Consider the following 23,643-nt stretch of genomic DNA (forward strand, 5'->3'; position numbering starts at 1 on the left):
CCTGGGTGCCTGGCACACCTTATAGCTCAGCGTACTAGTTAGGGGAGTGCGAAGAGGGTCGTGGACTTGTGGGTTGGAGTTGGTCACGGAAGAGCAGGTGGGACTGCCCGTCAGGTTTCTAGTCTCCGTGCATCCTGAGGGGTGGCCTTCTGTCGAACCATGAAATACTCCTTTTCAATCCCCGCACGTTCCTGGGAGCCCCTCAGGAAAAGGCTGCTCAGGGAGCTTGCAACAGCAGATCAAGACTCACGACCCAGCTGGCGCCAAACGGGTCCCCGCCCTCCGAGGGAGGCCGGTTACCATGGCAACTAGGTTCGGGCGGAAGTGGCTCGGAAGATTGACTCTCACTAATCAGGTGACTCTCCTGCCTCCTGCACGTGACAACAGAGCCCAGGCTCGCTCTCTACCTAATCAGACCCCGCCCCTCTTCCCCTTACTGACAACTGACACCGACCTAGAGCAGTGGCCTTTGCGGATCCGCTAGGAGACCCCGCCCCACAGTACTGAAAGAACCAATTAGACTGGGAAAAAAAGAAGCAACGCCCCAGGTTTCACCCCGGTTTGACAGACGCGATTTAGGCCATCCCCGGGTCCCTCCGCCCCGAGCCCATTCCGGCCGGCGATGGACAGACCTTCTACCCAATAGCACGTCCCTTATCTGTCGTTGGGTCCCGCCCCCGTGGCAGCCGAACCAATGAGCAAGCCAGGTCTCGGCGGGGTGGTGGGGGTTGCACTGCGGTAATATGGCTCTTCCCTAGCCAGCGGCGGTGGCGGCTGGAGGTTGGGTAGAGCAGTTCTGCCTTTCGGGTGGCGGGCTTCTGGGCTGCAGGGGCTCGGCGGGTCGAGGCTAGGCGGTGGTGGCGGATGCCGGAGGAACGCGGGCCCCGCCGCTTGGCGGCCCCTGGGTCAAGATGAGCGCCTCAGCGTCGGTCGGGGGCCCGGTCTCCCCGCCGCCCCCGGGCCCGGCGGCCTCGCTGCCACCCGGTTCTGCAGCGCGGGCCCTGCATGTGGAGCTGCCTTCTCAGCAGGTAACCCCGCGGGCTCGCGGCGCTCGGCGGGGGGCGGGGGGGGTGGCGGGAGGAGGCCGGGGAGGAGAGCCCGTGGGCGGCGGGCGGACCCTGTGCCAGCCAGGAGACCCGGAGAAGTGCCCGGGGAGAACTCGCGGGACCGAGGATTTGAGGATTGTGAGGGGAAGGAGCCAGCGATGGCCGAAGCTCTGGGAGATCCCCGAGTCCCCGGAGAGATCCCGTTACTGGAGACCGGCTGCAAAGAGACTGGAAGAGACCCAGTGGAACTCCCTGGGGGCCCCGGCCTGAGCCTGCCTCTCCGCCGCTGGGGGGGCTGGGGATTCCCCTGCGCGGACCCTCCTCCTTATCCCTCCGGGGAAGGGACCCGGGGAAGCCCGGGTGTCCCATGAGAGGCGGGGAAAGCGCTTTTCCTTTCTCAAGCCATTTGCGGAGAAACCAGTTAGTATTCTTTCCTAGGGGAGAAGTTGAGGAGTCTTTATGGTTTCTAGCGTTTACTTTTAATCTCCTTGTTATGAAGTACTCCCCTCAGCTTCCCAAGAGAAATCCTTTGGGACTTTGGGGTTTCCTTCCTAATTCTCAGACCCCCAAGGATCTCATTTTAGCAATTTAGGGGGCACTTTCCTACTGCATTCCCTCAAATGACTCTCCTGGAAGGAGGATTTGATGTATCTATTTGTGTCTTCCCCCATCCTTTAGCAGGGGCTTTGAGGGCTTCTTGGGTCCACATTGTAAGGGGATAATAAAGAGAGAACGCTGTTTGGGGATCTGACACAATGTGTGTGTACGGTACTTCTTCCCTCCACCACTCCCTTGCCCTTGGAAAGTACTTTTCACCCTCTTTTGTATTCCTCCTTCCAAGACGAGGACCTAGGAAAAACTGTCAAGTTACTGAGAGTTTACCACCTAGGATTTGTGCAAAGTGCTCAACGGCCGGTAGTCATTTCATCCTGGCGACTCTATGAGATCGCTATTTTTATGATTTCCCATTTTGTAGTTCAGCAAACTGAGGCTTAAAGCTGTAAAATCACTCGCCCAAAGCCTTGCAGTTAGGAAGGGCAGTGGCTGGGTTTCACACTCCTGCCCTCTGACCCTGTAGCCCATGCACATGGTTGTGTGCTTGACACTGGGGCAACTACCTTCACTCAGGATGGAGCACATTCCTTTATCCTTCCTTCAACTTTATATCCTTGCTCTGGTACTTAGGAAAGATTCTTCAAGAAGAAAGTAGAGTTTGGGGCAGGGGGTGGGTGGGAAATGGGATGGATTTGAATGCAGTAGAGGAGGTGCTAAAGCAGAGAGCAGCACAGGTGATCATAGCTTCAGTGGCCACTGAGCTGAATTGTGTGCAGAAGCAGGGCTTTTTATGTGGTGGAAGAGGGTTTAAAGATGGGGTTAGCATATGCCCTAGTTTTGTGGTGCTGTTGGGAAGCCAGTTGTTGGAGAGTATTAGGAGTTTGAGGGTAGTTAGGTTTGGATTGTATTTATGAGGTCCTGGGAGGGAGTAGAAGTCTGGTAGGGGAGACCAGCCTCTGGAATGAGCATTAATGTGAATTTTCATGTGTTGTGGGGAGGTGGATTGTAAGGATGGATACTGAGAGAGGTGTTGGCACTGTTGAAAGCAGCCTGGAGAAATTCTAAGAAATTAAGGGCCAAGAGGGATTTAGTTTGGGGGAGCTTTGGGAAAATGTGGGATTAAGAAAGAGAAAGCATTATTTGTTTCATAGAATGCATTCTCTAATAACAGTTCACAGTTTAAAATTGGGGGAAATAATTCAAACTGTCCATGGAATAAATTTAACTGCATTTGTAAGCCTTTGTCAAATTTTTGGATTTGTGCCGAGGGATATATGGTGGCTTAAGTGTTCAACTGAATGCTGTATGAGCTCTGAGTATGGTATTTACAGCTTTCTGGGGGTGTCATCCTTCTTGAATTCTTGGAAGGTAGCCTATGTGGCAAAAATACTTTTACTTTTGCAATTGATGTTCATTTAGCTTTGTGGGTCAAAGTGCTCAGGTTTTTAGGGTGTGAATACATAACATTTAAAAAATAAACATTTTTGTGAAAAATATTTTTGTGAAAGCGTTAACTGTATAAACTGCACTGATTACTTAGTACACAGCTTGACGAATTGTCACAAAGTGAACACAGTTACATAACCATTACCCAGAATAAGAAATACAAAATTATTAGCATTCCAGAAGTCCCCCTTATGTTCTCTCCCATCTCTACCTTTCCTTTCTCTCCAGAGGAACCACTATTCTGATTTCTAACAAGAGATCAGTTTTTGCCCATTCTTGAACCATATAAATGGAATCATGCAAAATGTAGCTTTTTGTAAAAAGTCTGGTTTCCTTTGCTCAGTATTGTTTGTGAGCATGATAGGATGTGTGTGTGTGTATAAAACTTTTTTCATTTGGCATTAATTCATTGTCTTTTTTTTTCCTTGCCTATGGCTTTTGCATAATTTAAAAGGCTTAGATAAATTGGAAATTCAATTAATAACTTTCTTTTAAATAACACTTCAAAAATTACATCATTTTAATAAGATCCATGCTATTTGATAAAGTGTCAGTCTTTCAAAACAAGTAAGTAAACCTTGCTTTAGGATTTCTGTTGTTAAGTTGATTATCTCAAAGCATGGATTCAGTGGTTCCTCCAGCCCACTTCTTTGCATTGTTGACATTTTGAGTGGGTAGGTGAGTCTGGGAGATGTTGAGCTACATCCATAGCTTCTACCCACAATATACCAGGAGCACCCGTCCAGTTCTGACAATCAAAAATGTTTTCAGGTGTTGCCAAATGTCCCTTAGGGGAGCAAAATTACTCCTGGTTGAGAACCACTGTTCTAAGATATATTTCCTTTTTTTTAAAAGATTTTATTTATTTATTTGACAGAGACACAGTGAGAGAGGGAACACAAACAGGGGGAGTGGGAGAGGGAGAAGCAGGCTTCCTGTTGAGCAGGGAGCCTGATGTGGGGCTCGATCCCAGGACCCTGGGATCAGGACCCGATCCGAAGGCAGACGCTTAATGACTGAGCCACCCAGGTGCCCCTAAGATATATTTTCATTTTAGGATAGAGAGTATTCCTGCTACTTTCTACTCATTTATTTCAGTCTTCATTAAGTCCCATTGATTCTAGTGGCAATAATGTTTAAAATGTTAATTTATTGTATTAGTTCTAAAGGTATTGGATTCCTCTTCCTAACCTGCCTCCAGGAAAAGATTTATTTTTTCTGCTCAAAGAAATTTCACAAAACTATGTATAAGACTTAAGTTATTTTTGTCTTATTTTAATCGACTTATCTTTAAAAAATAAAGTTTAGCTAAGGCTGCATAACTCCTGAATCTTTGTATGTGTGAGTAACTAGTCCATCATTATCAACCTGACTGTGTCAAATGGGACTACCACTTAATCTTTGCCTCTTTTTGCTTCTGTATGATCTTTTTTTTTTTTTAAAGATTTTATTTATTTTTCAACAGAGAGAGAGAGACAGCGAGAGAGGGAACACAAGCATGAGGAGTGGGAGAGGGAGAAGCAGGCTTCCCCCTGAGCAGGGAGCCCGATGTGGGACTCGATCCCAGGACCCTGGGATCATGACCCGAGCTGAAGGCAGATGCTTAACGACTGAGCCACCCAGGCGCCCTGCTTCTGTATGATCTTACTTTAAGTGTAATTTAAGCATGAACTAGTCACGCATTTTGAAGACTGCTTTTGATCTTTAATTTTTGGTTGAGGTTTGTAATTAGTGAATATAAGCTCATTTGACGAATAACTTCCTTCACACCCTTAGATTTAGGAGTTTTGAAATAAAATGTTGTGTTTTGTGGTAGAGGCATTTAATATGTTCTTAAAAGTTTAATTGAGAGCATTTCTTTCCTCCCCAAGGTCTTCCTCACTTGAGTATAACCTAATTACATTTCTTAGATACTCAGAGCTGGGATGCTTTTTCCTGATTGTTTAGTGACCCTTTCCAGGAGGCTACATATTCCTTCAAGAATTTGATAAAAGCTACAGACACTTTCCTTAGAAAATGCACTTACATACATTGACAATTTTGCATGCAGTTTTGGTTCTCTTGAACCATATGTATATGGAAGACCCCAGATTAAATAGTCCTAAACTGGTTTATTCCCTTCCTTTAAATTTTTTTTTAAATTTACAATTTATTATTTCTTTTAAACAATTGTCCATGTCAGTGTATATACATCTACCACATTTTGCACAATAATGTTCGGTTACCTTTGTTCAACTCTTGGTTGCCTTTTGGATTATTTCCAGTTTTCTCTATTACATTGTTGCAGTAAATATCCATGTATAGGTATCTTTGTACACTTGTGCTAATAATTCTGTAGGATGAATTTTGAGCAGTGAAATCACTCAAAGGAGATATATATATATATATATATACACATATATATATATTTAGATTGATATAGATGTATACAGTTATGCTTAATATGAAATATGTAAATTAAGATTTTTGTATATACATTTTTTTTTAACTTTCAAAGATACTAGCAAAGTGTTTCCCTAAAAGGACATGCCCACTACACTGCTACTACCAAATTTTGACAGTATGTCTTTCTCCATATTTTGTCAACTTTGGGTTCAGAAGTTTTCTCAATGTTTTCAAAAATGATTTTATGTATACAGATTTTATCTGTATGTAATAATATATATAGAATATAATTGTATAAATTATGAACATATATAACCATATGTATATATATTTATTTCTGTTATTTAAATTTGTATTTCTTTAATTATTAGTTATTTTAATAGCTTCATTTATTGTATATAAAACATTATGTTAAGTACATGATCTCATTTATCCTTACACAACCCTATGAATTTCATCTTTGCCTAGCTTTATGTAGCATTTTAATTTCTTTTGTGAATTGCAGGTTTATTTATGTCCTTGGCATTAATTTTTCTGATTGCTTGCTTATGTTTTCCATTGACTTGAAGAGCAGTTTTCTTGTCCTGTTTTTGTTTTTGTTTTTTTTAAAGATTTTATTTATTTATTTGACAGAAAGAGAGCAGGAGAGCACAGGCAGGGGGAATGGCAGAGGCAGAGGGAGAAGCAGGCTCCCTGCTGAGCAGGGACCTCCCCCCCTGATGTGGGGTCCTGGGATCATGACATGAGCTGAAGGCAGTCGCTTAACCAACTGAGCCACCTAGGCGCTCCTCTTGTCCTGTTTTTGGAACAGGTGGGCTATATTAGTGCTATTAGCCTTTATCTTCCCTGATTTTTTTTTAAATAGACCTTATTTTTCAGAACAATTTTAGATTTACAGAAAAATTGAGATGAAAGATAGCACAGAAAGCTCTCATATACCCTACACCCATTTCCCCCATTCTTAACGTCTTTCAGTAGTATGATACATTTGTTATGATTCATGAACCAATATTGATGTATTATTAACTGAAGTCCACAGTTTATTCAGATTTCCTTAGTTAAAAAAATTGGGGTAAAATATACATAACAAAATTTGCCATTTTAATAATTCGCAAGTGTACAACTCAGGGGCATTATGTATATTCTCAGTGTTGTGTGTGCAGTCATTATCAGTATCTATTTCCAGACATTTTCATCATCCCAAACAGATGCTGTACCCATTAAACAGTAGTTCCCCATTTTCTTCTTCCTCCAGCCCCAGGTAAACTCTCTTCTACTCTCTGTCCCTATGGATTTGCTTATTCTAAGTACTTGATATAAGTGGAATGATACAATATTTGTCCTTTTGTGTATGGCTTATTTTCAGCATAATGTTTTCATTGTTCTTCTGTGTTGGAGCATGTATCAGAATTTCATTCCTTATATGGCTAAATAATACTCTATTGTATGTATATGCTGCATTTTTTTTAAAGTAAACTGTACGCCCAGCATTGGGCTCGAACTCAGAACCCGGAGATCAAGAGTCCATGCTCTACCGACTGAGTCAGCAGGGAGCCTCTGTAGTTTGTATATCCATTCATCTGTTAATGACCTTTTTCTGTGCCAGGATACCATCCTGAAAGCACATTATATTTGTCCTATCTCCTTAGTCTCTTGGCTGTGACAGTTCCTCAGATTTTTCCTTCTTATTGATGACCGTGGCAGTTTTGAGTACTGGTCAGGTATTTTGTAGGATGTACCTGTATTGGAATTAGTCTCATGGTTTGTTGTTGTTTTTTTTCTATGATTAGACTGGGGTTTCTCTGCTATAAGGTTACTCTTTCCCATTAACCCCTCTCTACTGTCCCCTTTGGAAGGAAGTCACTATGCACAGCTCACACTTAAGGAGTAGGGGATTCCTGTTCCCTCTCCTTGAGGGCAGAATATCTACATAAACTATTTGGAATTCTTCCACATGGGAGATTTATATCAGTAATCACTTCCTTTTACAGATGAGGAATCTAAGGTCTGGGTAACTTTCTGAAAGTCACACAGTGTCAACACAGGGACTGCAGTCAAGGTCTTTGATCCCTAGTTGCTATGGGCACCCACTCTTTGTAGATTGCTGGTGAAGTACAGAAGTTTTAAGTTACCTTAAGGTTCAGGCCCATCATGCTTTGTGTAGTTTATTTCCCACAGCACCTTTATCAAGTGCTATTGATTATGTAGTAGGAGCTGTATATTTTTATTTAATTTATTTATATATTATTTACTTATTTTTTTAAGGATTTATTTATTTTAGGGAGTGAGCGCATGTGCTTGTGGTGGGGGGGGAGGGGTAGGAGAGAGGGAGAGGGAGAATCTCAAGCAGATTCCCCGCAGAGTGTGGAGCCCAATGCAGGGCTCAATCTCAACCACCTTGAAATCATGACCTGAGCTTAAACCAAGAGCTGGATGTTCAACTGACTGAGCCACCCAGGCGTGCCTATGTTTTTATTTTTAAATTTTATTTCTGTATGAAAATTTCCTTTGAACAACTTTACAGCCTAAAGAGAAGGAAATGGGATTGAAACACATAACAAGAAAAAAATGGTAGAGAAGCACCAAAATGCTTTATAAAGCTTAATTTAGCTATACATGATATATATTTTCCCCTTATACGTTTATTAGATATCTTACTTTTGCTAATCTAATCAAATCATCTTTTTATTATATTTTCAAAAAAAATCTGTTTCATTGGTAAGGCCACTGAAGGCAGAAGGTTGTGTCTTACTGGGAATGTATGCTTCATGCAGCACAGCACTGTGCTATGTACATTCATTCCTTCCACAAATATTTATTGAACCCCTTACTTGTGACTCAAATTTAAAACATGTAATACCTATAAAATAGAATGATAGCAATTTTTAGCTGCTTTGGCTCTTGTAAACAAAACTGTATGATGAAGCTTCAGAAACTTGAAAAAAAAATCAGCCTAAAATCATTTTTTTTTTTTAAGATTTTATTTATTTATTTGACAGAGAGAGAGAGACAGCAAGAGCAGGAACGCAAGCAGAGGGAGTGGGAGAGGGAGAAGCAGGCTTCTTGCAGAGCAGGGAGCCCGATGTGGGGCTCGATCCCAGGACCCTGGGATCAGGACCTGAGCCCAAGGCAGACGCTTAATGACTGAGCCACCCAGGCGCCCTCTAAAACCATTTTTATGTGACAAAATGCCATCAGGAATGTAAGAATTTTTATGTTTGTTTCTTTGTTTTTCCTGTGAAAATGTTTAGTTCTCCTTTGAAAGTAAAAGCTTTGTTCTTATTTAGTGTTTACTTTAAAATTTCTCTACAGGGTCACAATTCTTAACTTTGTGGCAGAAAATTCAGAAGTGAAACTGACCGGAAATAGAGCAAGAGCAGAATTGAAACTAATAAGTTGGGCCTGAAGTATATGGTGAAATGAAAAAAAAAAAAAAAGGTTTTCATAGTTTCCATATGTGTACTTTTGATATCTGTGTATTTTTACCTGTCAGACTTATTACCACTGGGTGGAGGAGTATTTGTCATTTTTAATGCACTTGAATGAGTACAGCCAGAAACTAAGGGTATTTTAGAAAAATTGAAGACTAGGTCTATGTTAAGTGAGGTCTGATGACATCAGTAATGTCTCAGGAAGAGTTAAATTTTTCTGATGCCTTGCATGATTTAGCAGTTGTTATATACTTAGGTTATACAGGTAGAGGAACACATGGAGAACCGAAAAGTTGACATTGGAATTTTCAGTAGTATAGGGGCGCCTTGGTGGCACAGTTGGTTGAGCATCCGACTCTTGGTTTTGGCTCAGGTCCTGATCTTGGGGTTGTGAGATCAGCTCTGTGTCAGGCTCCACGCTCAGCACAGAGTCCACTTGAGATTCTCTCTCCCTCTCCCTGCCCCTCTGGCTTGTGCACGCATGTGCATGCGCTCTCTCTCTTAATAAATAAATAAATCTTTAAAAAAATAAAGTATAATTCCTAGTATACCTTTTTGGTTTAATATTATATAATTTTGTTTTCCATCTTCTTTTAAGGTAGAAGTGTGAATTTGAATCATAGAATTTTATAGATGCAAAATCTGAAGCCCTCAGAGTTGAAACTATGTCCCTGGTCATAGACTTGGTCCATCTGTTTATTCCCTTCCTCGAGGAGTCAATAGAGAGTATTAGTTTAACAAATCCAAATTGAGTGTTCCTTTAGTTCCTTTTAGTGACAGTTACCTGACAGTTCCTCTTGTTCCTTTTAGTGACAGATATCTGACCAGATCCTGGGCCTTAGTTCTACTGTGCTTGGCTGGGTGTTTGAGAATTTGTTTCTTAAACTTACCTCTGTGCTTTGACACATCATTTCCGCAGCTCTGGGAATTTTAGGCTAGAATTGAAATGGGAGAAAGACTATATTTTAAACTTCTCTTTACAGGCAGAACACTCAGACCCCACCCCCACACCCTCTTTTATGGTATGAATTAGAGTGAAACTTTGGAAAATCCCTCTGTATTTGAAGTGATTAGTCTTCCTGTTTTGTCCCTGGGTACTTACCAGGCTGATCCTTTTTTTTTTTTTTTTTTTTACCATGTCTATCCTTTTTGAATAGTCCACTTAAAAGTACTGATTCTTTACCTTTTTAAAGTTCTGAAACAACAACATCTGGTGATTGTGGGTTCTGTGATGTCAGGAATTTCATTCTGTGTAATATTTGATGATGATTGCCATAGACCTCATTTACTAGAAATGTTATTAGGCATTGAAAACTTTAGTAAAGTGAGTTTGTTGCTTAAAGGCTGAGCCAGATAATGTTAAAGCTGAGCATTAGAACCTACTACTTAAGCATCTCTGTTTGTTTGTTGGTCCATTGAAATATCTGGCACTTTTTTCCCCACCATGGTTTTTAGAATGTCCTGAAAGAAGCATTCAGATATTTTTAAAAACAATGAGGAAGGGGTGTCTGGGTGGCTCAGTTGGTTAAGGGTCTGCCTTTGGCTCAGATCATGATCCCAGGGTCCTCGGATCAAGCCCCGCATCAGGCACCCTGCTCGGCGGGAAGCCTGCTTCTCCCTCTCCCACTCCTCCTGCTTTGTTCCTGCTCTCACCGTCTCTCTCTCTCTCTCAAATAAATAAATAAAATCTTAAAAAACCAAAAAACAATGAGGAAAACTGGGAAGCTGAAACTGGCCGTTACCTTTGGCTTTTGTCAGTAGACTCTGGGGTAAAAAAGAGAAGATACAAATAAGTAAAAGTGGAAATCAGACTTATGATCTTTTTTTTTTTTTTTCAGGAAAAGCTTGGTGTTCTTCACCATGACTGTACTTTTTTTTTTTTACTAAGGGTTTAACTCTGAACTATAAGTACTTCATATGTCATGTAAGCCTGTGTTAAAAGAAGTATAGAAGGAACTTAACTGCATCAGCCATTTATTCAACAGATATTTATAAAGCACCTTCTTTGAATTATGTTAGGAATGTGATTAGAATGAATACTTCAATTTCTGAGGATATGAATTATTTCCTGTCACAATGCCAGTCATTTTTTTAATGAGACTACAGGAAAACTAAACTTTTTAAAAAATGTAACATGAAAATAACTTTATTTAGAATTATGAAAAAACTTTTTTTTAACCTTGATTGTCTACCTTAATGAATAGAATAATCTTATTGAGAAAACTGGTATTGGGGGCGCCTGGGTGGCTCAGTTGGTTAAGCGACTGCCTTCGGCTCAGGTCATGATCCTGGAGTCCCGGGATCGAGTCCCGCATCAGGCTCCCTGCTCGGCAGGGAGTCTGCTTCCCCCTCTGACCCTCCTCCCTCTCATGCTCTCTGTCTTTCATTCTCTCTCTCTCTCTCTCTCAAATAAATAAATAAAATCTTTAAAAAAACAAAAACAAAAACTGGTATTGCTTTCATCCACTAAACTGTTAATATCTAGCTATATATGGGAAGCAGCAATATGAAGAAGATTTTCTAAGTTTTCATTTTGAAAATAGATCACAAAGCAAGATAGGCAGATAGGCTGTGGGTGCTCATTACAGGTCTAGGATATTTTATAGTACTGTACTCATTGCAGGAGAGAGTTGGTCCCATTATAGACTTACTGTAGAGTAGGTATTTCAGTCTTGTTTTCATGAATTGACTTAATGGAGTTTATTCTGCTTGGAAGGTATTTAATATAAATGTAAAAGTAAAGAACATTTGTCCAGGTACTCTGGAGTGACTAGTTTACTTTTGATTTTCATATTTTTCTATAGGAAGACATCAGTCTGATTATTAGATGGGGACAATAGAATTGCAGAATTTCTTAATTGCACCTTAGCTGTATTTTTTGTTTTTTGCTGCATTTTTGATAAATAAACTTGGCTATTTTAGGATTACCTGAAAATTACTAAAAGGTATTGCTCATGATTATTACCTTGAATTTTAAAGAAAAGGTTACAGTATCAATATTCTGTTTAATGAGGTAGCAAAATATGCAGCATATTTTAGGTAGTTATGTAAGAAATAAAAATTAAATAAATTGATACTTAGAAGTAAACATAAGACCTCTTAAAAATGGAAAATTTAATTAATTGATATTAAAGTCCTGCTGTGTATCAAATGCTGCATTAGACTGGGGTACGTCTTTCTCCAACTTCTCTTGTTGGAATACCAGAATATGTTTGAACATAGTTTTACAATATTTTTCTTTTTTCTTTTCTTATTTATTTATTTATTCTTACAGATTTATTTATTTGTCAGAGAGAAAGAGTGTGAGTGAGCACAAGCAGGGGGAGCTCAGGCAGAGGGAGAAGCAGACTCCCTGCTGAGTAAGGAGCCAAAGGCAAACACTCAACCAACTGAGCCACCCAGGTGTCCCTCTTTTTTAATTTGTGTATCATTTTTATTGTGAGTGATTTGACAGTGTCTGGTGTTAGGTACTTTTGTTTATTATTGTTTTTTAAAATTGAAGTATAATTGACATACATCATTAGTTTTGGGTATATAACATAATGATTTGATATTCATGTAAATTATGAAATGATTGGCACAATAAGTCTAGTTGACATCTGTCACTATACATAGTTCTTTTTTTTTTTTTTTTAGTAAACTCCATCCCCAATGTGGGACTCAAACTCATGACCCCGAGTTCAAAAGTCACATGCTCTACTGACTGAGCCAGCCAGGTGTCCCAGTCACCATATATAGTTACAAGAAAATTTTTTTTCTTGTGATGAGGACTTTTAAGATTTATCCTTGTAGCAACTTTCAAATATTTAGTACAGTATTATTAACTATAGTCACATTACATCTCCATGACTTACTTATTTTATAATTAGAAATTTGTACCTTTTGACCCCCTTCACCCAGTTCATCCCTCACCCCTTGTTTTACAATTTCTTTTTTTAACAAGTTCAGTTTTTTGTTTTTTATTTTTAAGATTTTATTTATTTATTTGACACACAGAGAGAGATAGCTAGAGCAGGAACACAAGCAGGGGGAGTGGGAGAGGGAGAAACAGGCTTCCCGCCGAGCAGGGAGACCGATGTGGGGCTCGATCCCAGGACCCGGGGATCATGATCTGAGCCGAAGGCAGACAGACGCTTAACAACTGAGCCACCCAGGCACCCCTCAAGTTCAGTTTTTTAAAAAAATATTTATTTGTCAGAGAGAGAGAGAGCACAAGCAGAGGGAGCAGCAGGCAGAGGGAGAAGCAGACTGCCCGTTGAGCAGTGAGCCGACACAGGGTTGGATCCCAGGACCCTGGGATCATGACCTGAGCCAAAGGCAGATGCTTAACCGACTGAGCCACCCAGGGGCTCTTGTTTTACAGTTTCTTAAAAACAGATAATCATTCCTTTAATGTGGTATAGTGGGAGACTTGTAAAGCTGGTTCTGGGAGTAACTAAGGTAACTTTGGGAAACTTTGTTCTGGTCTTAACTTTTTAACAAGAGAAGATTGGGGGGGACGCCTGGGTGGCTCAGTCGGTTAAGCGGCTGCCTTCGGCCAGGGTCATGATCCCAGGGTCCTGGGATTGAGTCCCACATCGGGCTCCTTGCTCAGCAGGGAGCCTGCTTCTCCCTCTGTCTCCCTCTGCTTGTGCTCTCTCTGTCAAGTAAATAAAATCTTAAAAAAACAAACAACAACAACAACAAAAAAAAAAAAAAACAAGAGAAGATTGGGAAGAGATTGGATTATTTATATCTCTAAACATTTTAAACCTCAGTGTGTCTCCTTTTTCTCAGTTGCCAATTGCTTGACTTTTCTTCCCTAATATTTTCATTCCATAAACATTGTGTTCAACTCTGTTCTACACTATCATTTGTTCAACAGTTATTTTTTCGACTTTCTGCTATGTATACCACATTGGCGAAGAATATGGATTCTAGAGCCAGACTGACTGCTTGGGTGAAATCCTGGTCTTTCCATTTCCTAGCTGAGCAGTCTGGAAGTTACTTATCTCCCTATGCCTCAGGAAGGCTCAAATCAAATGGGCATAATAGCACTTATCCTATGGGGTTGTTGAAAGGATTAAATGAATCATAAATTTGCATTAAAAAGTGCTTGGTACAGAGAAAGTGCTCCAGAAATGTTAGTTGTTGGCTTCTATTGTTATTACTATTTGTCAGGCACTGAGGATACAGGATCAATAAGGCACTGTCCTTGCTCTGGAGATGCACATAATCTAATGGTTAAGGCAACTATATCAGCAAACCATTTTAGTGGAATATATAAGAGGTGGTTTGAACAAATGCTGAGGTGGGAAAGGGGAGGAAAAGCATTCTAGCCAAGTGACCCCCTTGAGTAAAAAGGTAAGGTATAAAAAGGAATGGCTGATAATTATGTGAGACTGGAGTTTAAGTAGCTTGGAGGAGGATGGTGGGAGCAAATGAGTTGGAGAGGTGTAGTCTGGGATTAGATTATAAAGGACCATATATGCCATGCTTTAGGATTTGGATATCCTGGAGGTAGAGGGGAAGACAGTCTTTTTAGAGCAGGTTTAGATTCACTGTGAAATTGAGCAGAATGTACAAAGATTTCCCAAATACCCCTGCCCCCACACATGCATAGTCTCCCCCATTATCAATATCCCCCACTCCGTGGTACGTTTATTACATTTGGTGAACCTGCATTGGCACATCATTGTCACCCAAAGTCCATAGTTTACATTAGGGTTTTCTCTTGGTGTTTTACATCTATCTGGTTATAGACAAATGTATAATGACATGTATTCACCAATATAGTATCAGACAGAGTAGTTTCACTACCCTAAAAATCTCGTGTGCTATACCCATTCATCCCTCACACCCTCTAAAGCCCTGGCAACCATTGATCTTCTTACTGTCTCCATAGTTTTACCTTTTCCAGAGTGTCGTATAGTTGGAATCATATAACTCTGTTGAGTAAATACGAAGGACCACGATTGCTGGAATGTATGGTAAGAGTATGCTTAGTTTTCTTATTTTTATTTTTTTTTTAAAGATTTTATTTATTTATTTGAGAGAGAGAATGAGAGAGAGAGCACAAGAGAGGGGAACAGGAGAGGGAGAAGCAGACTCCCCGCTGAGCAGGGAGCCCGACTCGGGACTCGATCCCGGGACCCCAGGATCACGACCCGAGCCGAAGGCAGTCGCTTAACCAACTGAACCACCCAGGCGCCCAAGAGTATGCTTAGTTTTATAATAAACTGCCAAACTGACTTCCAAGGTGGCTGTACCATTTTGCATTCCCACTAACAATGAATGAATTAAGAGTTCCTGTTGCTGCACATCCTCGCCAGCATTGGTGCTGTCAGTGTTCTGGAGTTTGGCCATTGTAATAGGTCTGTGTAGTGTCATCTTGTTTTAGTTTGAATTTCCCTGATGAAAAATGATGTGAAACATCTTTTCATGAGCTTGTTTGCCATCTGTATATCTTGTTTGGTGAGGGTTCTGCTAAGGTCTTTGGGTTGTTTTTTTTTTTTTTAATTTTTTCAATTGGGTTGTTTTGTTTTCTTATTGTTGAGTTTTAAGAGTTCTTTGTATATTTTGGGTAACAGTCCTTTGTCAGATGTTCCTTTTGCAAATATTTTTCCCCAGTCTGTTGCTTGTCTTCTCATTCTCTTGACATTGTCCTTTGCAGAGCAGAAGTGTTTAATTTTAATCAAGTCCAGTTTGTCAGTTATTCTTTTCATGGAGGGTGTGTTTGGTGTTATATCTAAAAAGTAATTGCCATACCCAAGGTCACCTAGATTTCTCCGGTGTTATTTTCAATGAGTTTTATAGTTTTGCATTCTACGTTTAGGTCTGTAATCCCATTTTGAATTAATTTTTGTGAAGGATGTACGGTTTGTGTCTGGAGTCATTTGTTTGCACGTGGATGTCCAGTTCTTCCTGCACTGTTTGTTCAAAAGACTATCTTGTTCCATTGTATTGCCTTTGCTCCTGTGTCAAAGATCTATACTTTGACACATATACAAAGAATATACCTATGTGGGTCTATTTCCGGGCTTTCTATTCTGCTCCATTGATTTATTTGTTTATTTATTTGCCAATACCATACTGTCTTGATTACTGTAGCTTTATAGTAAGTCTTGAAGTTGGGTAGAGTCAATCCTCTAATTTTGTTCTCCTTCAGCATTGTGTTTGCTATTCTGGGTCTTTTGCCTCTCCATATAGACTTTAGAATCAGTTTGTTGATAACCACAAAGTAACTTGCAGGGATTTTGATTGGGATTGCATCAGTCTGTAGATCAAGTTGGGAAGAATTGACATCTTGACAATATTGAGTCTTGTTATCCATGAATATGCAATGTTACTCCACTTATTTAGTTCTTCCTTGATATTTTTTATCAGAGTTTTATAGTTTTCCTTATGTAGATCTTGTACATATTTTGTTAGATTCATACCTACTATTTCACTTTTTGAGGTTACTAATGTAAATGGTATTGTGTTTTTAAATTAAAATTCCACTTGTTCATTGCTGGTATAGAGGAAAGTGATTGGCTTTTGTTGTTAACCTGTATCCTGCAACCTTGCTATTATTGCTTACTAGTTCCTGGAATTTTTTGTCCATTTTCTCAGATTTTCTACATAGATGATCAGGTCATATGTGGCAAAAACAGTTTTATTTCTTCCTTCCCAATCTGTACACTTGTTTATACCTTTTCTTATCTTATTGCATTAGCTAGGACTTGTTTTTCTTTTCCTTTTTTAACAAACTTTTTGTTTAGAAAGAATTTCAAGCTTATTGAAAACTTGCAAAAATAAAACTTGTACAAGAACACCTCACCTTTATACCCTTTACCCAGATTTGTCTACTGTTAACATTATTCCGTGTACTTTATCATTTGCAAGTTCCATCTATACAGGTATAGATAAATATTTTTTGGTATATGTGAGTCATTTGAAGTTATTGTGACCTTTTACTCTTAAATACTTGCATATATATTTCTTAAATAGGTATATTCTCTTTCATATGTGTAGTATAGTTATCAACTTCAGTAAACTTAACATTGATATCCTTTTATTTAATCTGTGCTTTATATTCCACTTTTGTCAGTTGATCCCATAATGTCCTTTATAGAAATTTTCCTCCTCCAGTTCATGATCCAGTCTAGGGTCAGGTAGTGCATTTAATTGTCTTATCTCTTCTTTAAGAGCTTTTCACAGCTTTGTCTTTTTTTTTTTTTTTTTTTATGTCAGTATCATAATACAGATCACCTCTTCCCTTTGTAAAATAGAATATACCTCATGTTCTGTTTATCTGATGCTTCCTCAGGATCAGATTCAGATTATGCATTCTCACTTGGAATATTTCATGTGTGGTAATGTGTCCTTCATAATGTATCACTTCTGGAGGCACATGGTCTCCATTTGTCCCTCACTGGTGATGTTAAGTTTGGTCACATGGTCAAGATATTATCTGATTTCTCAACTTTAGAAATCTGTGCATGTGTGCATGTGCACATGTGCATGACTAATGAATAGTTTGTAGGGAGACAGAGAACATGCATATATCCTGCTTCCCCTGACCCTGCAGACTTATCATCCATTGATGGTTTTTATCTGAGCCAATCTTGGCTATGACGTGACAAAACAAAGATTTCCCAGCTCTTAACACTCCCTCCACATTTACCAGTCTGACTTTGACATTGTACTATAAGCAAGAATGGGAGGATAGTCTTTTTAAAAAAAGTTCATTACTTTTTTTATTCAAGTATAGTTGACACAAGAAGAGAGAGCAGTGGTGGAAAGAGTGGTGAGAAGACTGCTGACAAAATTTAAAAAAAAATTTTTTTTTTTAAAGATTTTATTTATTTATTTGAGAGAGAGAATGAGATAGAGAGCATGAGAGGGGGGAGGGTCAGAGGGAGAAGCAGACTCCCTGTCGAGCAGGGAGCCTGATGCGGGACTCGATCCCAGGACTCCAGGATCATGACCTGAGCCGAAGGCAATTGCTCAACCAACTGAGCCACCCAGGCGCCCCTTTTTAAAATTTTTTTAAAGATTTTATTTCCTTGAGAGAGAGAGAGAGAGAGAGAGCATGAGAGGGGAGAGGGTCAGAGGGAGAAGCAGACTCCCTACTGAGCGTGGAGCCTGATGCGGGACTCGATCCTGGGACCCCGGGATTGTGACCTGAGCCGACGGCAGTCGCTTAACCAACTGAGCCCCTGCTGACAAAATCCCTAAATAAGGGAAGATTGAGGTCTGAGTGGTGAGGCAGTGGCATTCATGCATTCATCATTCTCTTCTTCTATCAACAGACATTTATTGAATATCTGTGTGCTTGCCTATTAGCCACTTGGGATACAAAGGCATAGTTTTGGTCCTTAAGGTGCTTATAGTCATTGAGGCTACGGAAGGGCAAAGAATTATGATAAAATATATGTTATTAAGAGCTTTGCATAAAATACAGCTTTAAATGTTACCAAATACTTAAGGGTACTATCTGACATGGCAGAGTGAAATCGCTAATATTGTCTGTGATTCACTCATTGGTTCATCCATCAAACACTTATTGAGGGCCTACTTTGTGCCAGGTTTGTGCTAAGTGCTGTAGGTGTAAAAAGGAATAAAACTTGGCTTCTGTATTTAGAGATCACCCCTCTTTTTGTGGGGGGCATTGACAATAAAACATGATTACAGCAAGCGCTATATGATGGTGGCATGTACACAAGGTAGTGGTAGCCCAGAGGGTCGAAATGATCATCTTCATTTGGGGTAGTGGATGGGACAGGGAGGTCAGGAAGGGTATATCAAAAGTGGAGATTCTGGAGCTGGGTCATAAAGAGTGATTTGGTGTTTGCCTACTTAATTGTAGGTATTCGTTTTAGTCTAACTTTGTGATTACCATTTACTGCCATATTTTCCTCCAGCTAAGATTCATGATTTCTTGTCACATACCATTATAGAGATATCCTTTAACAGTTACTCATGAACAAGTCTCCCACTCTTACCTTATCTTTTACCCTGCTGCTTTGTTTGTAGTAGCTAATCTCTGTATAAACCATTCTCATAGTCTTTTTAGCTACAGTAGTTAGAGCCATCTCTCCCATTTAACAGGGAAGAAAATCAAGGCCAAGAAAGGAACCTGGAAGAGCTAGAGTTCACATCCACCTATTCTGGTTCTAAATTCAGAGCTTTTCCCACTATCTCACTCTTGCTTGTTGAATTTAAAATGCAGTTTTCCAGTTTGATCTTTGCCTGTCCCTTCATAAACCTGTATAGCTCCAGTTCGGAGGATAGATTTTGAAGCTCTAGAGGTAAACTCACCACAAAAGAATGAGGAAACTTTAGGATGATTGATAATCATAGTAATATTATTGAACTGTCACATGTGCCGGCACTGTGTCTAAGGACTTTGCAGTTACTCCATTTACTTCTCATTACAATTCTGTGAGATACAAACTGTCATTAGCTCCATTTTACAGATGAGGAATGTGAAGCTTAGAGAGCTTAAATACATTTCCTAGTGACATAGCAGGGTGGTGCTCAGACCCAAGTCTGCCAAGTTCATGCTGTAACACAAAGATGGTGTTTGGGATCATTGGAATAAATAGCTCACAATTTGATTTTGAATTGAAGCGCACTCCCTTTGTTTTTTCAGGTTGATCTAACTAAACCCAATTTGTACATGGGAGTCTCTAGAACTGTTTACCCTCGTGCTGTACAGGCTTCATGTTGTGGGTGTCTTACTCTGTTTAACTATTGTTTTTGTGGCTGAACATCTATAAAAGTCTCCCCATATTATTCGCTCTTTAAAAAGTCAGAACTTCCTTTTTTTGTTTTTTAAAGATTTATTTATTTATTTTAGAGAGAGAGAGAGAATGAGTGCATGAGCAGGGTGGGGGGTGGGAGGGGCAGAGGGAGAGAATCTCAGATTCCCTACTGAGCATGGAGGCCCACTCTGGGCTCAATTTCAGGACCTGAGATCATGACTTGAGCCAAAACCAAGAGTCGGACACTTAACCGACTGAACCACCCAGGCGCCCAAAAAGTCAAAACTTCTTGGTGCAGAAATGCAAATAGGGCAGAGACCAGGGCTTTTAATTTTCTTGAATTTATGTAGGAAAGGTATTCAAAGTATTTATTTATTAAAAAAATTTTTTTTTTTAAAGATTTTATTTATTTGAGAGAAGAGAGAGCAGGAGCAGTGGGGAGGGGTAGAGAGAAAGGGAGAAGCAGACTCCCCTCTAAGCAGGGAGCCTGATGGACTTGATTCCAGGACCCCGGGATTATGACCTGAGCTGAAGGCAGACACTTAACTGGCTGAGCCACCCAGGCGCCCCTTCAAAGGTATTTAGACTTCTGTTTTATTGTGTAGTTCCTGGCACATTGTGGGTATTCAAGAAATGTTGAAATGCTTTGGCTTGTTAGAGTACAGTGTATAGGAGAGAATTATGAAGATATGAGAATGTTTATGAATGTTGAGAGTATATTGGGACAGGTTGGGATAGAAGATGGTAATAGAAAGTAGATTCATAGCCTTTGGATTTATTTAGTAAAGCTTGATTATAGTGGAAGGCCTTATTAGAAGAAGGCAACCTGGGTCAGTTTTAGGGCAAAGAGAAGGAGGTGATGGCAAAGAAATAGTGGGAGTGGCAATAGGAAGTTTCTGGGTTAGGATTACCAAATTAGAGTGTGCTAGTTTTGCTAGGTTTCAAACATAGATTCTGCCTGGAATCAGTTATGCTAATATTTAATGCTTTTTAATGGCTTGTATCCTTTTGGAATTATATAGAGCTTGCTATTTGTTAGAGAGCTCTTGTTTCCAGGAGTGGAAGTTGATACATGTGTAAGAGAAGGAAGCTGGGTTTTCATAGTATGCATAGCAATAGTTTTAGGGCAATGAATGAAGGATGTGGAAAAGAAGGAACATATGCCAGAGATATTGTGAAGAAAGAAAGAATTACTGGGCTGGTGGCTGATCAGAAATGGGGGCGGGGGCATGGGATATCTGCAAGGCAAAGATATCTCCTGGCTTTTGAAACAAAGTATGGTGGGTGGGGGGGTGGCGCCTGAGTGGCTCAGTCCTTAAGCGTCTGCCTTTGGCTCAGGTTATGATCCCAGGGTCCTGAGATGGAGCCCCGCATCGGGCTCCCTGCTTGGTGGGAAGCCTGCTTCTGTCTCTCGCCCTGCTTGTGTTCCCTCTCTCGCTGTCTCTCTCTGTCAAATAAATAAATAAAATCTTAAAAAAAAAAAAAAAAAGAAGGTATCTGGGAAGCAAATACATAATGCACATGCATACATCTACACATAGTCCAAGAGATCAGGCCTGGGTCCAGATCTTGATTTTTGGTACTTACTGACAGTGTGAACATGGCCAAGACCCTTTACTTATCGCCCTGGTTTTATTATCTGAAAAATGAATGAGATGGCTAGATTAGTACTTATTAAACTTAAAATGTGCATAAAAGTTACCTGGGGATCCTGTTAAAATACAGATTTTGATTGGGAAGGTCTGTAGTGGGACCTGAGATTGTGCCTCTCCAACAAGTCCCCAGGTAATCCTGAGTAGCAAAGGCTTAGATGACCTTCAGGATGTTTTCTAGTTTTGTAGTTTTGTAATTCTGTTTACTGAATGTTTGTCCTTTGGAGATCTGTTATATTTGAGACCATGTCACCTCTGTTTAGATAAATGAATTCTAAATCTGTCTTTTCACTTCAAATTAGAAATGCCTAAACCAGTTCATCGTCTTATACTGATAACCACATCTCTTTCTCAACGTCCCTATTTCTGTTAATAGTTTATATTTATAAAGTACTTTATGATTTTTCAGAGAGCTTTTATATCCATTATTTCATTTGATCCTTAAAATAACCCACAGAGGTAGGCATACAGGAAATATCTCCATTTTAGGGGAGGGGAAACAAGCTCAGAGAAAGTAAGTGATTTGCTCACTGGTTAATGGTAGAACTACCTTAGAGTTCAGAATTATTAACTCTAGTTTGAACTCTTACCACCTGTCACACTGCTTCTGGTAATGGCTATCACAGATACCTGTGCTTAAAGGTTAGTTGCTATCTCTGTTTTTTTAAAAAATGTAAATTTGGTTTTATTTTATTTTAAGATTTATTTTTTTGAGAGAGAGAGAGTGAGAGAAGGGGGGGAAGGGGCAGAAGGAGAGGAGAGAGAATCTCAGGCAGACTCCCCACTGAGCATGGAGTCTGATGCACGGCTTGATCCCACGACCATGAGATCATCACCTGAGCTGAATCCAAGAGTTGGACACTCAACTGACTGAGCCACCTAGGTGACCCTGGTTTTATTTTAAAAAATAAGCAATATATTCATGTGGATCACAATTCAAAGATATGTAAGAGTGAAGAGTCTCCATATCACTGTGTACCCCAAATACCCATTTTCCCTTCCCTGGGATAACCAGTGTTATCAATTATATTTTATGTATCTCCAGTAATTACATAATTATATTCTTTTTTTTCCTATGAAACACAGATGCTAACATGTTAAACACACTGACTGCATAAAGTTTTGTGATTTTTTTTTTTTTTGAGCGAGAGAGAGCTAGAGTGAGTAAGCAAGAGTGAATGGGGGGAGCGGGGAGAGGGAGAGAGAATCTTAAGCAGGCTCCACGCCCAGTGCAGAGCTAGATGCGGGGCTTTTTGGCACAACCCTCAGATCATGACCTGAGCTGAAATTGAGTCAGACACTTAACCAGCTGAGCCACCCAGGTGTCCAAAACTTTTGTGTTTTTTTTTAATTAATAGTATATCTTACAGATTGTTCCATATCAGTGCTCAAACAGCTGCCATATAATTTATTCTTTATGGCCACTTTGTATTCCACTATAGGATATATCATAATTTAGCTAGTCCCCTATTGATGGACGTTTAACATATTTCCAGTTTTTTGCAAATACAAACAATAGTGTATAACATATTATAATGCATATCTCTAAGTATATATTTTTTCACAAATGTAGAAGTGGAATTACTGGGTCAGAGAATATGTGCATTTGTAATTTTGGTAGATATTGCCAGATTGCCATCTTCAGAGGTTTTTCCGTTTGTACTCTTTTCAGCCAAGTGCTTGTTTTGCCACTGCCTTGCCTCTGAATATGTTAGCAGACTTTTTGGTCTCTGCCAATTTTAGTGTAGTTTTAATTTGCACTTCTCTTATGAGTGAGGTTGAGAATCTTCTCATGTTTAAGTGCTATTTGTATTTCCTTTTCTGTGAATTATCTGTTAATATTCATTCTTTGCCATTTTTTTTCTATTGGGTTGTTGGATTTTTTCTTAATGATTTTTAGGAACTCTTTGTATTTTAGTGAAATTGGTTATGTGAGTTAAAAAGTTTTGGTGAGGTTGTTTTTCCTTTGACTTTGCATATGACAGTTTTTGCCATGCATAATTTAAAAACATTTTATGTAGTAAAATTTATTGATTTTTTTTTCTTTTTATGGCTTGTGAATTTTTTGTCATTCTTAGAACTTTGAGGTTATAAAATAATTCTTCATGGTTTCTTTTGATACTTTATGCATTAATTATTTACACTTAAATATTTTTAAGCTATTTGGAATTTGATATAAGGTATAGGGTATATTTTCTAAACACACACACATCTTTTCCTCCTTCCCTCCCTCCTTCTCTCTCTCCCTCCTTCCTCCCTCCCTTCCTTCCTTCCTTCCTCCCTCCCTTCCTTCCTTCCTTCCTTTCTCCTTTTCCTTCCTTCTTTCTTTCCTTCCTTCTTTCTTTCTTTCTTTCTTTCTTTCTTTCTTTCTTTCTTTCTTTCTTTCTTTCTTTCTTTC

General features: G+C 39.7%; 1 protein-coding gene across 1 annotated transcript in view; it reads left to right on the forward strand.

Moving 5' to 3' along the window:
* The first annotated feature begins 723 nt into the window (after positions 1-723).
* Positions 724-23,643, forward strand: part of UVRAG (UV radiation resistance associated) — a 321,167-nt gene continuing 298,247 nt past the window's right edge. Inside the window, exon 1 of the mRNA XM_034995174.1 lies at positions 724-1,028. Coding sequence (XP_034851065.1) covers positions 912-1,028 — 117 coding nt within the window. The 5' untranslated portion in view covers positions 724-911. The remainder of the gene's footprint in view (positions 1,029-23,643) is intronic.

Source organism: Mirounga leonina, unplaced genomic scaffold (genome assembly GCF_011800145.1).
Source record: "Mirounga leonina isolate KUSES-001 unplaced genomic scaffold, KU_Mleo_1.0 Mir_92, whole genome shotgun sequence".
NCBI lineage: Eukaryota > Metazoa > Chordata > Mammalia > Carnivora > Phocidae > Mirounga > Mirounga leonina.